Raw genomic sequence first — 18390 nt, 5'->3', positions numbered from 1 at the left:
ATGGACTCTTCACAACTCTCTTTCTTTGTCTTTTTGTGTCTTCTTGGAACCTTCTGTCTCTTTTTACCTTCTTCTCTTCCTCTTAAAGGACTCTTGTGACTATATTTAGGGCCTACCTGGACAATCCACAATAATCTCATTTTGATATTCTTAATTTAATCACATCTGCAAAGGCTTTTTTTTTTTTTTTGCCATATGAGGTAACATTAGTGGATTCTGGGGGTTAGGACATACATCTCTTTGGAGAGCCATAATTCAGCCCACCACAGTGCTTTTGCCCAAATGATCCTGTCTTTTTTGTAATCTCTTGTGTGAATGGGAATTTGACTGGATGTCAAAAGTTGCAATGTGCTTTATCTTCAGAATCTTGCCAGTATTTTATCTTGATATATTCTTTATGCTGTTAGTGCAAAAGGCAGTCATTCTAGTGAGGAAATGATTGTGCTGTTATAGTGATTATCTTTGGTGCAGATATATTTTTCTACATTTCCTCTAGTTAGAGTTGCAGTCCATATTTGCATAAATCCTGGAAACAGTAAGCTTTGCTACCCCTTTGCCAGGGGCTTAAAGCATTTGCTTCATAAGAAAGAAAGCCTAAGGACAGAGCAGAGCTTTGCACCATCCCCTTCCTGCCCACATACCCATTTATGTGACAACCCACGTCCCTTCCTCCTGTCTCTGCAACAAAAGATATAGTTTGTGTGTCCAGAATTTCCTTTGAGGGCCTTATTCCTCTTTGAACTGCTTATTCCATTACCTTGGACTTCAGTATTCTGCTGGGCTCTCTCAAAGTTATCAATCTCTTAGTTTTTCTGCTTTAGCTTATTGTTTAAGTGGGAATGACATCTTTGTTCTTTCTCCATCTTAAGCAAAAGCAGAAGGCTCCCTGGACCTTTCATGAAGAAAATCCACTCAAAATATAGAATGCTAATTCCATAATAGCTCCATTTCATCCTACAATGAGTCACAACCTTAGTTATCTACTGAGTTTAATCTAAATTGGAATCAAATGAATTCCACTTGGAGAGCTAACTAGTTTTATTACATAGTTGCACTTCCTATCATTAGATCACTTGATCTATATAACTTCATAGTAAAAGCAAAGCAAATAACTCTCCTGGGTTTAAATAGCCCATCTTCTCAGAAATAAAATTATATTGTTTCATGTAATATTGTCTATCTAATTCAGATATATATGTCTCCAGCCGTCAATTTTACTTTTTTAAACTGATTTGTTTTTCACTTGTTTCATAATGTAGTGTGAGTGCTTTGCATCCTTGATAAAGTTATATTGAGCAAAAAAAAAAAAAAGTATTTTGAAATAGAACAAATTCCCTTTATAATAAGGTACACTTAATTGTAGACTGTAATACAATTGGTTGATCTTATAGTCATTCTTATTACAACAAAAATTAATAATGGGAAGGGCAAGGAGAGCAATTATAGATGGCCAGCTGTTCATTGAACACTTCTGGTTGGATTTGCTAGTCTGATGCCCTGTACTAGCACTGAAAAATCCTTCTGAAGAGCATTTCAGTACAATATTAGAAATAAATTAACTCACTTTATTTTTTTTTTAGTTTTTTTTTTAAGATTTTATTTATTTATTTGAGAGAGAGAGAGAGTACAGCAGGGGGAGGGGCAGCAGAGGGAGAAGCAGGCTTCCCCCTGAGCAGGGACGGATGTGGGGCTCGACCCCAGGACCCCAGGATCATGACCTGAGCCGAAGGCAGACGCTTAACTGACTGAGCCACCCAGGCGCCCCAACTCAGACACTTTAAAAAGCCTTAGATTACATGGGTGATTTGTGACCTTGATGAGTGACCTTGAGCAAGTCACTAAGCCTGTCTGGACCTGTACTTCCCCACATGCAAACTGCAAGGACTGAATTAAGTCATCTTTTAAGATCCCTTGCAGTGCTCTGACTTGGAGTACAGACAGCCCATGAAATTAAAAGATCATTTACTGCTTTTTTGTGCTTCTTTTACACTTCTCTATAAACTGTGATGGCTAAATTTCAGCTAACATCCCTTACAGCCTCCTCATAAATGTCGTGATTTTATATACTGCCCATTATGTGGGTAACTTTTTTCTCAGATTAATGGTTTCCTCCAGGGAATGCAAATTTTTGGATACCCTGACAGAAGTAACTATCCAGAAGTATTTATTCTCTAGGCCTGACTGGGAGTAGAAATATATTGTTTGATTCCCCTTGTATTCTACCTTCCCCCCACTTCCCCAAGCCCTGAAATTCCTTTCCTTAGTGGACCATAGAAGGAAGCAATTTTATTGCCACCTAGATGTTCTAACCAAGTGGCTGGGAAGGAGAACTCGGCTTAAACGCCTGAGGTCCACTCAAGCTTGGCTGTGAATAAATAATGGCAATGTTTATAGATTTCAGAAGAGATCCAAGGAACACAAAACTACATTGCTTTCAAATTATTTCAGGAATGAGTTCTGGGTGAATGGACTTTCAGGGTGAGTAATGGGTTAGTCAGGCAAGCAAGGAGGAGGGCATGCTGAGGCTTTGATCTGAAGCTTGGCGGCACCAAGAGGTACAGAACTGTTCCAAACTGGAATGGCTTGAGCACAGCCTTGATAGACATGAGATAGGATCAGTAAGGAAGAGTCCTTAAGGACTCTTAAGGACAAGTTCATCTGGACCCAGGACACAAAGGGGGATGGGGGTGACAAATGGTTACTCAGAAGTAGATACTTAAAACTTCTGAAAAGTATGTGAGTATTCAAGTTTTATAAAGTTCTGAGTTTTTATCTTCTCATGGTTTAAGGTATTAAAATTATTTTATCAGATCAATTTATCTAATATGTTAACCCTTGTCTGTCATAGGCTTTCTAAATATGATCCCAATTTATTTTTTTGCCTTTGAGAGGTATGTTATTTTTTACTATTGAAAATATAATTTTATGTATTAATATTTATAAGTATTTTCCATTTTGGTCTGTGACCTTGCTGTTATGTCTAGTAAATCCTTTCCACTCCTCTAAAATTACATAAATATTTAACTTTGTTGAGTATTAATTTGAAGGATCATCTATATTTTAAGCAAATTGTTATATATCCTTGGTTTCTCTGATCTGTCTGCATCCTTGCCTGCTTTATAATTATTTCGTTCCCTTATATGGAAAAATCCCTGCAAAGGAAAACTTCCTTAACTCATTATGTCTTTATCAAATTTTGTTGGTGTTTCTCACACACATTTTATTTATTTCATATAATTCTTAGATTATTTTTATGTATATATTTAAAAAGTCTACCCATGTGTGAAACTCAGTTAAAACCACTCATATTATTAGTTCTGACTTGAGATAGCACAATTTAAAAGAAAATCAAAAGGAAAAACTTAACTGCATTCAAAGCTTTATCTGCTAGTCTGAAAGCCCTTAGTGGGCTTATTATTTATTAATGACTGTATTGTTTTATTGATATGGTTTGCTTCTAGCCAGATGTATGTATAAATGCACATTCAAATGGCTCTAAATGTTTCTAACCAAGTTAAATGATTTACCATTCTCCGATAACCAAAGTATCTAATAGTGTGTCATATTTGATGCATCTTTTCTTTGCAAAGTGATTATGTCACCAACGTGCTTATTTACAAGAAATGACATGCCATCAATAGCTTCATCTCCTTGAGGTCTTCCAACATATCCACAAGGACCATATTTCTGGTAGAATGAGGAGGTCACCATTTTACCTGACATAGTTTGAGAGGTACAAAGAATGTCTCTAAAGAAGAACATTTCCCTTTTTGTTGCCTTATCTTTTTGTTTGTGTGAGATTCACTACCTGTAGGAGAGCCCATTGATTTCGAATTGCTTAGAAATCAATTATGAATGAATGTATCACACCACTTTTCTCCTTAAGAAAGTAGAAAGAAATAGAAGACAGTGAAAGAAAATAGGAAGAACAAAACTCTAAATTTATTTACTTCATAATTTTGTCTGGTGTAAAACTGACTCAGGTTTTGCTTAAGTACCACAGTTACCTACATCAATCTTGCAAAGAACACATTTTCACTAAAGTTAACATTTTTATCTCTTACCATTCTAGAATGAGGTATTTTCCTTTCCAGCTTTTGATGGGAACGTAAAATTTTCACACTTCCCTGGAACAAGTGTCATGAGTGAGCTATAAGCTAAAAAAATGGAGGTTTTCTTGTCTTTGAATATGGAATAATTTTTATTCTTTTCCCTTTCAGTTTCTTCTTTGTGGCATATGTGGAATACTGTGCGCCAAAAAAAAATCTGGACTTGTCGTAAGTTTCTGGCTTGTTTATATTTTGCATTGAAGTATTTGAAACGTAGGAACCTGAAAATGGAAATGATGACAAGCCAACTTTCACATAGTGAATGTTACTCATTTAGGATGAAAAGAGGACTGACCAATAAATACTGGCTTTTTCATTTTCAAAAAAAAAAACCATCAAGATTATTAGAGACTATGACAAAAGAAAAAGAAAGAAAAGCTTTGATATACTCTTTAAATGCATGAATATGCAACCCATAATGACTGCTGTGGTTGACAATCTCCACTTTCCCAGTTTATAGATGCCCAGACACTCACATGAATCCTTCAGTAAGCTAAAAAAGACATGGCCTGAGTTCATGGGAAATTTAACTGTTTAAATGTGGAACTGGGCCTACGGATTACTGGCTTTGACTGTGAAGTCAGTGCAGCAGAACAGCTGGGTTGTTATAGTGACAGTGAATTCCCAATGATTTTTTTTATTTAATTTTATTTTATTACTGTGAATGCAAACGTGTTTTCAGATGTTTTTCAGTACTGTCATGGGTTTCCGGGGTATGGAACATACTCCCAGTTAACTCTGATAATAGCTGGAGGAGAACTTCTGTATGCCAAAGGGTGGGTTCCCCACTTCCCTCCATGATGTTTTTTTGAGAGTTCAAAAGAGGGGAAAAGCATTGTTTATTTTTTTGTGTGCAATAGGAAAGATCATAGACCTTTTTTTTTTAAAGATTTTTATTTATTTTTGACAGAGAGAGAGAGAGCACAAGCAGGGGAAGCAGCAGACAGAGGGAAAGGGAGAAGCAGGCTCCCCGCCGAGCAGGTAGCCTGATGCGGGGCTGTATCCCAGGACCCTGGGATCATGACCTGAGGTGAAGGCAGACGCTCAGCCAACTGAGCCACCCAGGCACCCCAAGATCATAGACCTTTATAAGTTGACAAAATTAATACTACACTTGGACCCTAGAAAGTGGTCTTTGATCCTAAAAAGAGTTTTTCAGGGGGAGGCCAGTTATTTTAGGAGGGCAGGGATGGGATTATTAGTTATTTTTGTTTAACTACTTTTTTGAATCACATCTTTTTTTGTGAGGATACCTCTTGTGACCAAAAAATGAAGCACCCATTGCCTTAGACATGTGAGATGGAATTTTTTAAAGTTACATAAAGGGAAAGCATTAGATACAGATTTTGGGAGGCTTGTAATTTGCATCTATGAATCTTCTATCACTTTTTAGACATGGCCCTCATTCTCTCTCTACTTTTATTTTACCGGCGTCTTTATGGCTATATAATAACAATTTCTTGGAACTTAGAAGAAAGAGAGAGAGAGAGGAAGGAAGGAAGGAAGGAAGGAAGGAAAGAAGGAAGGAAGAAAGGGTGGGCAAACAAAGAAAGAAAGAATGAGGGAGGGAGAGGAAAATAGAGAGAGGCAGAGGAGAAAAAGAACAGGGGATGGAAAGGGAAGGGAGATGTCTTCATCTATTTGGGCTGTTATAACAAAGTATCATAGACTGGGTGGCTTATAAACAACAGAAATTTATTTTTCACAGTGCTGGAGGCTGGACCCAGACTAGGGACCCATTTTGTGTAGCTAGGTTCTGGTAAGGTTCTCTTCCAGGTTGCAAATGTTTGACTGTGTCCTCATTTGGCAAAAGGGGAAAGAAAACTCTCTAGAATCTCTTTTATAAAGACACTGACCCCATTTATGAGGACTCCACCTTCCTGACCTAATTATCTTCCAAAGATCCCACCTGCAAATACTATAGTATTGGGGATTAGGCTTCAACATTTGTATTTAGAGGGACACAAATATTCAGTTCATAGGAGAAGGGAAGAGAAAGAATTTTTAAAAAGGCACTAGTGTCTTTTTTCTGTCTAATTCTCTTAAGAGTTATTTTAAAAAATCATAAGAGCTGAACCTTTTATAAACTACCATTCACTTTAACCTCTTTTACTCTCTGATATTCCCATAGATGACATTTAGCTATCAAGGATTCTCTATCCTTCAATCAAATTGCATGATAATTTCTCCACTCCAAATATCTCTCGAGTCTAAATTCTCTAGTTTGGTGAGATTTGAAAATCATATATGGTTATAAATGTGGGTATAGATTTTAATATTTTAATTCCTAGGTGAGAATGTTCTGTTTGCACATGTTAATGAATGCCTTTCAAGAATGAATGAGACTAATATCAGGAGAGATTACATGTTTTCTTATAATAGTCAAATAATTTGTCATTTACTTTCTTAAATAGTATTCATTACTTGAAGGCTAGAATGTAACATTTTCCCATATTTTCTAAGAATGAGTCAACACCAAAATATTTCCCAAGAAACTGCATGCTATCTGAATATACTTTAAAGGTAGTGTATTGATTCTATGTGAAACTGGGAGCAACAGGTTCCCACTTGGGATGATTCAGTTATTTGGTCATTGATATTCAGCATTATATTTAATCAACTATAAAAAGATATTCATCCATCAATGGATTTTCAGTCTTGACAATAAATACTGTGAGACAGACACAATAAAGATGCTGAATTAAGTTAGAGAAACAAAACAAACTATTTGTAATTCTTTCTGCCCACCATGCTATTTCATTATGCTATTTCAGGTATCTGTGGCCTTACCCTTTTCTGGGAACTGCATGCACTTAGTTTAGATGACATGTTATCAGGGAAGCCTTGTCTGAAACCCCTGGCTGGGCTACATTCTCCACCTCCCTATTCCAAGGGCAACCAACTCATCCCTCTTTTTTTTTTTTTTTTTAAGATTTTATTTATTTGACAGAGACAGACACAGCAAGAGAGGGAACACAAGCAGGCGGAGTGGGAGAGGGAGAAGCAGGCTTCCTGCAGAGCAGGGAGCCCGATGCGGGGTTCGATCCCAGGACCCTGGGATCATGACCTGAGCCCAAGGCAGACTTCCAACGACTGAGCCACCCAGGCGCCCCTCATCCCTCTTTCTTAATATTTGCCATGCCATGTTGAAATGTGGGATCTTCTCTCACACAAGACTGCAGAGTACTCAAGGGCAATAACTCTGAGCTATTCTTTTTTGTAATGCCAACAGCTGCCTCACTCAGGGCCTAACAGATGCTAGGTGCTCAATAAATGCTTGCTAAACTCAGCTAAATGGCAACAGCAAATAATTCCTGATAGTGTAAAATTAAATGCTAAATTAAATTACATAGCTGTTTGCCCGATGGAATTATACCAAAGGAGGAGATCAACAAATCCAGGAAGGCTTTCTGAAGCAGTTAGGACTGCCTTTGGGCCTTCCATCTAGGAGTCCAAGAAAGAAGCAATATCATTTCCAGGAAATGGAAAATATCATTGAGGTGGGAATGAACAAGTTGTAGGATTGGCAAGAGAGAGGACTGTAGTGGAGACCATGTTCTGGAGAAAAATGGAAATAAATGTAGATAATTAAATTAGTATCACACTCTAAAGTATAAGGAAAGCCCATGGGGGAATTTAGACAAAATGCAAATACAAAATAAAATCATTAAAGCTTTTGGAATATTCAGTTACATTTATGATATTTAGGTAGAATAAACCCCCCGAGGTCTCTTAACAGAGACCCAGATCAAACCAATAATAGGATCAAAAGCAAAGCCACATCCTGTGTTTCCCCAAAACAACCAGACGGTATTTTTGGAATATCTACTGTGTATTCTTCATTGTGGTGCCACAGAGTAACAAAAGATTTGTAATATAAAGGGCCAGTTCATAGGGAGTCCCTTAACTATCCTTTGGGGAAATCGATACACAATAAAACTCCTAGGAATGAAAAAGAGAAGTAACCAAATTCCCCAAGATCATTCAGCTAGAGAGGTATAAAGATCTGCAGTTTGGTGGAACTCATGACAGTTCAATGAGAAGATATTTAGATATTTTAGGGGGATTAACATAGTGAAACTGGATTTAGAGTCAGAAAATCTGGATTCAGTCCCTACACTTGAATGTTACCTGCTCACCATTCCTCCAAAATGTATATTACGATTTCTCTCAGAGGTTTGCTGGGTGGGTTAATTGAGATAGTATCTGTTCAAGTTCCTAGCATAGTAAGCACATGATAGATAGTAAGTAAATATTATTTAAATCTGAATCTACCTTGAAGACAAATTTTGCTTATTTCAGTGTTTTCAAAAGATGTATCCCTGGCCTTCATACAGTCAGCGATTAATTCCGAAACACTGTGGTCTGCGCTCTTTCCACTGAGTCCGATTGCACAGAAGCTTGGTGAAAGGTTAGCTCCTGTCCTCTGAGAAGCACCCAAAGCTCCTTGCCTTTACTGTAGCTCAGCTATCCTTGAGGTGCAGCCAGGACAGTGCACTGTGTCCTGGTCAGCTTTGTTTCCTCGACCTTGACACTCCCTTTCTTTTTCTTATCAGATGATCCTTTTCTCCGCCTGCTGCATCTGTGGACTCATTGGGGGCATCCTGAATTTTCAGTTCCTTCGGGCAGTGACAAAGAAGACCTCTTCCCTCTATCCTCTGCATCTCGCCTCCATGTCCCTTGCGTGCATCGGGATCGGCGGCTGTACCCTCTCTTCGTGGCTCACTTGTCGACTAGCCAGCTACGAACAGAGGAGGATGTTCTCTGAAAGGGAGCATTCTCTGCACCACTCTCATGAAATGGCTGAGAAAGTGAGTTTTGTGGCTCTTCTGTTCACTGCTAGCTTGGTATGAAGGCTGCAGTCAAATCTTGGTCAATCATCTGGCAGCTTTAGAAGAGAATTTGAGGAATTGGATTTTCTAAAACTTTGGCCCTAGTGAGCTAAGAATAGGAATTTTTTATTTTTTTTCTCTGCTATTTGGGGTACACCTATTTTCAATAATTTCAGAGCTCTCTATCTATACCAAAACCCAGTTCCTAAAATAGCATTCCATAAAATATTGAATGCCTTATAAATATGGATTTTTATGTGTTGTACTGAGGAAAAACACAAACTAAATACCCTCTCAACTCAATAGTGTCAGTTGTAGAAATCTGATGAATTCCCCTTTCTAGCTCACCTCCTGTGCTTGTAAGTAGATGCATTTGATTATGTAAATTAGATTTTGAAGCATAAAAGGACCTTTTAATAAGGCAACAAAAAGCCTTGCCTACCAGGGCAGATATTACAATCCACATAAAGCTTCATTAAATTCTCATCTAAACTTCATGCATATTTCGGTAGCTTTGCCTATATTTTAAATAATATTCTTGCATAATTGTTTCATGAAACTCATTCAAACAGGAAGTAACATTTATTGCTTGAAGGACAAATGATATAGTGAGCTGTCTGTGTTTCTATTGCATTTTGCACATATTTCTTAATTCAGTTCCTGTTACTGGATCTATGAAGGAAAAGATAAAACATCCGTAAACTAACCTGGCTAAGATAATGGCCACATCATATTTCACTTGATATCATGGAAATAAAACTGCACAAGTATGGAATAGAAGACAGAGTAGCAAGAGTTACTACTGCATTTTCTTCATATTGTTATTTTGAAGAAAAAATATTTATTCCATAGTTTTAAGTGTTTCCATTTTGTATGCAATCGATACATTCAAATAAAGAGAGTAGATATCCTTAAGTTGCTCCATGAAAAAGGCAATTTGAAACAGATATACACATGTTCTTAAAAAAAAATTATGGTACTATTAGCAGGCCTGATAATTTAAAGAAATGGGTTGTTAAAAATAGATTACCATTGTGTATTTGGATAGTGGCTCATTTGTGCACTATTTTTATACTACTGTGATTTCGTTTTTTTGTGTATATGTTTGTGCAATATTTATTATATGATTGTTATATTTATATTAGAGATTGAGGGCTATTGAAATAACCGACTTGCCCAGCTGCCCGGTGGTGCCCCCGACACCAGAGTTACCTACAAGGTACGCTGATTTCTAGGGAGTTACCATGTTGTGATGTCACCTCAGGAAGCAATGCCTCTTCCTAGGAAGGCATGATGTCAGCAGATCAGTCTGGACTGATGCTGTGATGTCTGTTTCTTCTCAAAGTATCTCTTTCATGAGAACTACTTTGAGGACCCAACATAAACCTACATGGCAGAGTCTTGCAGCTTAAAATTTGGTTGAGTATTTAAAATATTCAGCCTCCTATAAGCATCCAAACACATTTCTGTTTGGATGACTCATGACTCCTTTATTTTCTGCTACATCGTGATTCTGACTCAATACCATCATTCACAGACCAGAGTTTTGTTTTTAATAGGTGTGTCTGATGAAGACAATCTGTATCTCCCTCGTGCCAAAACTGCATGAGCAGATAACATAAGTTTGACACTAATACAGTGAAAATGCGGTATGAGAGCTGTCTTTTTACAAGATTATCTGATGTGATACATTTCACATTTATTTCCTATACTTTGGGCTGCTAAAAATAAATAGTCGCCATTCTCGCTTTGGTTAAACAATATAATTGGAAATGCAGAAAGTCACATTGATACTATGGCCCAATGGCAGAAAGTATATCCACTTGCAAATAGTCACATTTGGTCCTGCCCAAATTTAGAGTATATTCTTCTTGCCAAATTGGACATGCCTATTTGCAAATAAACTAAAAATGCTAATGCACTTAAAACCTAATTTTTGCTCTTTTCTCCTACCCTTGATTTTCCTGTGTCCATATTAGTGTGAATTTAGTTAGGAAAACGCTTTTCTTCTGTAAGCTTTTTAAAAACTAGATTTTTTTTTTTTAAAGATTTTATTTATTTATTTATTTGACAGAGAGAGAGAGAGAGAGAGAGACAGCGAGAGAGGGAACACAAGCAGGGGGAGTGGGAGAAGTAGGCTTCCCATGGATCAGGGAGCCCGATGTAGGGCTTGATCCTAGGACCGTGGGATCATGACCTGAGCCGAAGGCAGACACCTAATGACTGAGCCACCCAGGCGCCCCTAGATTTTTTTTCTTAATCCTGCAATAAAATATTCTCCATTAGATTAGTTTTTATGGTTTTTAAGCTACTTTTTGAATGCAAATTCATTTTAGAAGAACAAGCACCTAAGAATCTTACTTCTATCAGTTCATTAGGAAATTATTTTTATACTATTGTGAGGAATAGAAAAAGCTGTATGAGTAAATTTTGTTAAAGATCATTTTTGAAGAATCGTTTCTATTTAACTTGCCACCCATAGTGAGTTTGTGAATGAAGCCTCAAATCAGGTTTCCTGCCTATGAACTTAACCTCAGCCCGACAAACCCCACTGTGTTTCCACACCTACTTTTACTGTGTGCATGCCTAGTGAGCCAGTCACTGAACCATCACCAGGCCATAGAAGCAGGCTGCTGGCGCCAAAGGACCTTCTTCGCTTTCTGTCAGAGTCTTTACCCTAAAGGATTTGAGTTTCTAGGCTTTTTTCTTGTATCTCCTTGGCACCTTACTTGGGAAATATAATGGATACCCAGGAATGAGATAACTCCTTAGGACCTGGAAGGGTCCAGGCACTTTGCCTGGCAAGACAGATCTTTTTTTTATTTTAAAGATTTTATTTATTTATTTGACAGAGAGAGACACAGCGAGAGCCGGAACACAAGCAGGGGGAGTGGGAGAGGGAGAAGCAGGCTTCCCGCTGAGCAGGGAGCCCGATGCGGGGCTCAATCCCAGGACCCTGGGATCATGCCCTGAGCCAAAGGCAGACGCTTAACGACTGAGCCACCCAGGTGCCCCATGGAAAGACAGATCTTGATGTGAGAATGGGACAGGGCCCCAGCGCCTATTGTCTCCTTTCTCCAAATTTTCTTGGAAGAAATTCTACCACATCTTTCAAAAGACAACAAAGTTTTCAAAAGCAAAGTTTAAAAATCAGGCCAATTTCTACCTTCCAGTCCCTCACGGATCTTCCTCCTAAGCAACTTTCCAAACCAGCCAAAACAAGAAGCAAGTATCTTTATTCTATTTCATCTCCTATATTGAATTTTCTAAGAGAAGAGATTCAAAATAGGGCATGGATACCTTTTCATTTTTCAAATGAGTATTTGCGAAGAATTTCTGAAGTTTACAAAAGCAAACATTTCTAATTCTCCCGAACAGAAATCAAATATAAACTGATAGGCTTGAGATAAATGAGCAATAATTTGGATTTGAATTTACTACACTTTTGCAAATAGGCTTGTTCAAGTGTGAAAAGATTTTTAGATAGTTTTGCCTAAATATTATTTATAATAAGGCACACTAACCATGATAAATGTGAATGGGCTTCACATCTCATTACATTTTAACGTTTAGGAAGGAGTTTAATGTTCAATAAAACATATGAATTCAAAATATCCTAATTTTTCTTAAATTAACATTTTCTCAAATTACAAATGGAACTTACGTTAGTTCATCCTTTCTATCTAAATTTTCATTTGCCTTCCATGTAGTTTTCCTTATTAGCATCCTCGAAATTGATCCCTTAAGAAACATATTAAGAGGTTTTACTATTTGTTTGTTTGGGCTTTTTTTTTTTTTTTTTACTATATGAGTGATAGTGTCATGAAAACCAATCTTTCCCACTGTGATTTATTTGTGACCCACCATTACATATAAGCAATGATCCCATTGTGGGCCTATTTCATTTCTTTGCAAAAAGGCCACACATTTTTCTACAGAATGAGGTAACCTCTAGACTAGGTTGGCACTTTGTTGACATGCTCAGCAGAGAAGCCAATGCAAGGGGGAAAAATGTAGGCATTTAACCATCTTCTTCTTTCTAGGTGAGGTCTTTCCAAAATAAAGTTGAGAAACAAAAGGAGAGACTCAGGGGACTGGGGACAGGTTGGAGTGTTTTTGTGTGTAGAAGACTTTGGCCATGAAATTTCATTTTCTCAAATGCAACAACAATATCAATCCTTGTCCTTCCCCGAAACTCAGCAAGTTTTTCAGTGGCTTGAAATTTGTTTTGCAAACCCATTAACCGAATCAGTATCTTACTCTGGAAGTAAATTTTAACTAATTCATCTTATTTTCCTAACAGGAAATGACAGACAACATGAGCAATGGAGGACCACAACTGATATTTAATGGAAGAGTATAATCAATGTTTTAAAGAACTGAACATTTTTTAGGATTTTCATGAGGAAAGGAAATACCAAAGGAGTAGGGGATAAAATTAAAACAGTTCTTGCATTTGTTTTTATCTATTGTGAGCACCCAGTGTAATCATTCTCCCTCAGTTTTGCCTCACTTATTTCTTCAGCTTTTTTTTGGGGGGGGGGTAGGAGGTGAGAACCTTTCAGAAATGTTCTGGTGCAGGAATTTGAACAGACTTTCCAGATTGTTCTAAAGACTTTTCAGGAAAAAAAAAGGAGGAATAAACAGAAAGATTAATATTCTACAAAAACACTATTTGGCTAGCATGAGTATTAGATTTGTAATGACGTATTTCTTATAAATAATCAAAAGTGCAAATATCAAGAAATAACAATAACTTATTGATGTCTTTGTTTTGAAAGACAATGACTTCAAGAATACCACAATTCAAAACCTCAGTAATGCCTTGTTGTAAAAACATTATAATTATTTCCAATTTGTGAATGAATTATATTTCATAATTTATTTGTAAATGACAAAAAAACCCTAAAGCATAAAAAAGAAATTTTTTTTAGAGAGAGACCACACTAATCTGTATGATATTTTTGCATTTTTGCACAGGGTGAAAAGTTATAAATGAATATCCTTAAGGAAAATAAATATGTTTTGATTATACCATGCAGATTGATCTGCATGTTCATGAATGAGCCTAAGAATAAAATACAGTATGTGTGTATGTGTGTGTATATATACTGTAAATATAAAAATATATACAGCATATATTTATAGCATTCATGAATGTAAATAGGTAATCAAAAAGAAATTGTAATGCTCTTGGGGTATTATCAAGATCTATTCCCAAAGAGATGGGAAAGCAATTTTTCAAGGCTTTTCTATGTCCACAAAATCACACGTTTGATTTCTACTAAATTTGTTCATTTTTATTCTTTTTATTATGTCTGCTGTGTGTAAATATCATTGTGACTGATCTTTATGGAGTTGAGTGATCTGAATAGTGTAGTATAAAGATAGATTACTTATCTGGCTGTTTTACTATTATGGTATTTATGTAATAACAATGATTAATACTGATTTATAAACATAACAACTTTAAAATCACATACTTCCACATTTATAAATATAGACATAATGACTTGTGATTTTCATGATACTTACATTTCAAATACTTTGCAGCCCAATTAAATTATATAAAAGGACAGACGATGTATGCCCAAAAGGTAAAGTTATAATTCACTTTGCTAGAATTTAATTTAGATCTTTTTAAAATTTTAAAATTTATGTGAAATAATACAGACAGACCATTTTTAAGAATACATACATCCAAAGAACCTGAAAGAGTTCTTTGTAGAAGGAAATAAAAAGATAGGCTTACATTTATATAGTTAGATTCAATCCTTCTCTTCCATAATGAAATGTTAAAATAGCCATCTATGACAATATGAATAGGCAAGAAAATAGCATGGTCTTTGAAAATATTTATGAGAATACAACCTCTGGTAACAGATAAAGAAATCTACTATTTTAAAATATGTGGTTCTCACTGTACTGTATACTTCTGTTTTTCCTCAAAGCTAATCAATTTTCAGCTCATATTTATAAGTTACTTATTGAACCATAGGTAAATTCAACCTTGAATATTCAGGATGAGAACATGTTATCATTTAGAAACAAAATATGGGTTTTAATTACGATAACAAAATAATAACTCCACTTAATGGAAATCTGAAGGTCTTCTCGTTTTAGAGCATCGTGATCATCACTTACCCTATTTGAGTCAACTCACAAAAAAAATTCTGGCTGTAGAGAGTCAAAAGAAATAGCTGGGCTATGGTTGTTTGATGTAGTGTTTGAAGTCTCCTAACTCATATGAATAACTTCATTATCCAGTAGATTACAGAAGTTGCCCATAAATGCAACCTCAAATAGTGAATCAACATTATCACTATTCTTTTGATGCCACAAACAGGCATAGTCTTTATCACTGAAAATTTAAACTATACGATGCAGATATTTTGTATATATATATCACTCTACTGAATTTACACAAGGATGTAGTTTTGTACTGAAGGAATAACCACTGACTCTAATTTTAGGTGGCATTTCTTTGTAGACATATTTGTATAATACAGAGTTCTAATACATCAGTAAGATGTTTTAATGCCTTTTGAAATAATTTATGAAATCACCCATCAAAGGACAAAAGTAGGCATATCACTGCTTCGATATAGAGTTAAGAAGAGATGCAATCATGACAATTATCCAAATAGTCTACTGTGTATATAACCAGATATAGATATGTCTTTAAATGTAGTTCTTTTAACCCAATATTTTCAGGGCTCAGTTATTTAGAGGGATTCATTTGGGATGTAGAGTGATTCTTCCTGAGATAAGTAGGGGACGCTAGGAAGACATTGTTCAAGTACCTGAAAATTTAATTTTCACGGTAAATCGAACTATGAACTAGAATACTTTAAGTGACTACATTACAGTTTTGGTATGAGCCTACCCTTGGGGGAAAGTAAATTAGGAAAAAAATATGTGACACTAGTGTGGTGGTGTGCTATAGAGACTAGCTACAAAAAGGTGAAGTTATTATAAGCATAAAAGAAAAAAAGTGGGCTCTGCTTGGAAAATTTTAAACATGTGTGTTTAAACACACACACACACATACAATTGTTTAGAAGTGGAACATGGTATGATGACTCTATTGATATATCTATGTAATAAAATGGTGTGCTTTGAAACTGCATATGGTGTGAACTCTCTTTTCATCGTGATAGAAAAAATAGTTTCCCCCACTAGGTTCTGAGATTGGCAGGGGACAGGATGCTGTGAATGAAGAGGCAGAGAGAGACCCAGCTAGTGGATATGGAATTCAGACAGGGTATTTTCTGAGACAGGAAAGATGAAAGTGTGTTCAAATGTAGAGAGGGAGTAGGTGAAGATGCAGGACAAAACAAACATAAGAAAGGGAGGTCCCGTGGAGGCGGGCGTTAATAAGATACACATTGTAGGAGACAGATTTAGCTATAGATAGGACTGAAGTTGCAGGGGATCTCAGAGATGAAACCACAATATCCAGAGAACTCTGCTAACCTTGTGCTTGTCAAATTATTGCTACTGGCTTTTGGGGTGGACAGTAATTCATTGTGCAGACTGCCCTATGCGTTTTAGGCCATTAAGCATCTCTAGTCCCCCATCTACTAAATGTCAGGAAGATTCGTCGGGTGTTACAAACAAAAATGTCCTAACAAATTTTCACCTATCTCTTTGGCAGGTAAGTATTGCCTCCTAATTGAGAGCCACTGAGGAAAACCCGTGAACACAATCCAGAGCGGCCAATGTTAATGCTACTTACAAATGTAGACTTGAATTGCTCAGAGTCATAAACTCACTATTCTAAGGTCTGCCTATATTATCTGATACAGTAGCCACTAATCTAACCACGTGTGATTAAATGTATGTATAATTAATCAAAAAAAATTAAATATTCAGTTTCTCAGTTGAACTGAGCTAGCCACATTCCAAGTGCTGAACAGCCAAATAGGGACAACAGCCCCTCAGAAAGTGTTATCGGTCAACGCTAGTCAAAACCACAGAGAGGGCAACTATCCTTAACCCTCAGTCAACCAAGTATCATTATAATAAAATGTGAAAAAAATTAGTAAACTCTCCATGGAATTTGAAGCTGATGAAACAGTTAAATCCATGGACTAAGAAAAACTAGCAAAAATGCAGTGTAGGCCAAATCCATAATGAAGTTTAAAGTTGCTAGAGTTTTCATGTTTTAAAAAAATTCTGTTCATGGAAATATTCTACTAAGTAACTAAATATTTTATGTTTGACAGGTAAAATGAGATGTTGTGTAACTTCTATTTTTGAAGAAATTTACTCAGCCTATTACCATGCATCAATGAAAAATTCTGCATTTCTTATGCTTGGGAAGGTGAGAACAACAGTCTGCTGCCCTCTACTTTTTTCACTGACTTAAGCTCAAAAGTGGCATGTTTAGAAACCGTATGTCCAAGGCTACATTTTCAAAGATTATTTAGCAAACACGTTTCAGAAATTAAGATAGAGCATCTTAAGTACCATTTGGTTAGAACACAGTTTCCAAATAAAGTTTCAGAACTTGGCATCACTTCATTCTTGTCTTCCTTAAATCATTTTTCTGGAAACATATGTAATATTTCTTACTCAAAGTGTGTGAGAGCCAAGAAATTCAATTATTCCAAAACCATAAATCACAGGTTGTGAGTTACTCAGAACAGAGGAAACTGATTCAGGAATTGCTTGATATGTGGATGCCTAGTAAAATTATACAAAAAAAAATTTTTTTAATTCTTTTTGCCAGGAAAAATATTTACTGAATACAAGAGTCTTTTACTAGGAATGTATTTCCCAAGATATATATTGTAAAAAGTTAAACTCTAGATCTAAACAAATGGATTTCAATATTTTAATAGTTCAATATTGTCTACATTAACTAGTTATAGGCACATAGCCTTCATTTAACTGTAAATCCTGAAGAACTAGGTTCCATCTTTAAACTTTCCTTCACATCGACTAGGGACTATTGATTTTGAAGTTTTTTTCTTCATTAACACCCAGAGGCTCTAATCTCTTAGCCACATAATAAATTATTGCAAGCCCTACCTCAAAAGCTAAAATGTATTGTGTTACTGAAAATTGCCAGAGAGACTCTAGAATTTGGCTGAAGCTTCACAGAAAGTCCTAAAGTTTTGTCAAATTTGCATCAAGTGTTTGACTAACCTCAAGGAATCAGGACTCATGACTACTCCTTGTTATTTATCAGTCAGGATATTTGTCCTCACCTATTCACTAAGACAGAGGTCCTCCAATGTCATTTCACAATCCAGATGGAGGGCTGGAAGATATTCCTTGTGCTCTCCAAGATCGTTGCTCAGGAAAGAAAAGCTACAGGTTCCTTTGTGGGGTCTCTACCATCCCCCACTCTGTCCTTCACTGTCAATCAGCCAAGGAAAGAGGTAACAATCAGTCTTATTCATGCAAATGTACTCTAAGGGCCCTATGCTGTCTAGATGTGC

General features: G+C 36.3%; 1 protein-coding gene across 6 annotated transcripts in view; it reads left to right on the top strand.

Annotated features, from left to right (window-relative positions):
- TMEM196 (transmembrane protein 196) overlaps positions 1 to 16066 on the top strand; it is a 50829-nt gene extending 34763 nt beyond the window's left edge. For 4 of the 6 annotated variants that reach the window (XM_036113157.2, XM_036113153.2, XM_078059357.1 and 1 more), the window contains exons 2-5: positions 4221 to 4277; positions 8666 to 8920; positions 10087 to 10160; positions 13245 to 16066. In XM_036113157.2, coding sequence (XP_035969050.1) covers positions 8666 to 8920; positions 10087 to 10160; positions 13245 to 13251 — 336 coding nt within the window. In that variant the 5' untranslated portion in view covers positions 4221 to 4277 and the 3' untranslated portion in view covers positions 13252 to 16066. The remainder of the gene's footprint in view (positions 1 to 4220; positions 4278 to 8665; positions 8921 to 10086; positions 10161 to 13244) is intronic. The other 2 variants (XM_036113155.2, XM_036113154.2) reach the window with 1 other exon arrangement.
- Positions 16067 to 18390: the final 2324 nt, after the last annotated feature.

This window comes from Halichoerus grypus, chromosome 12 (genome assembly GCF_964656455.1).
Source record: "Halichoerus grypus chromosome 12, mHalGry1.hap1.1, whole genome shotgun sequence".
NCBI lineage: Eukaryota > Metazoa > Chordata > Mammalia > Carnivora > Phocidae > Halichoerus > Halichoerus grypus.
Note: the sequence above shows the minus strand (reverse complement) of the source record. Positions and strands in the feature narration are given on the sequence as shown.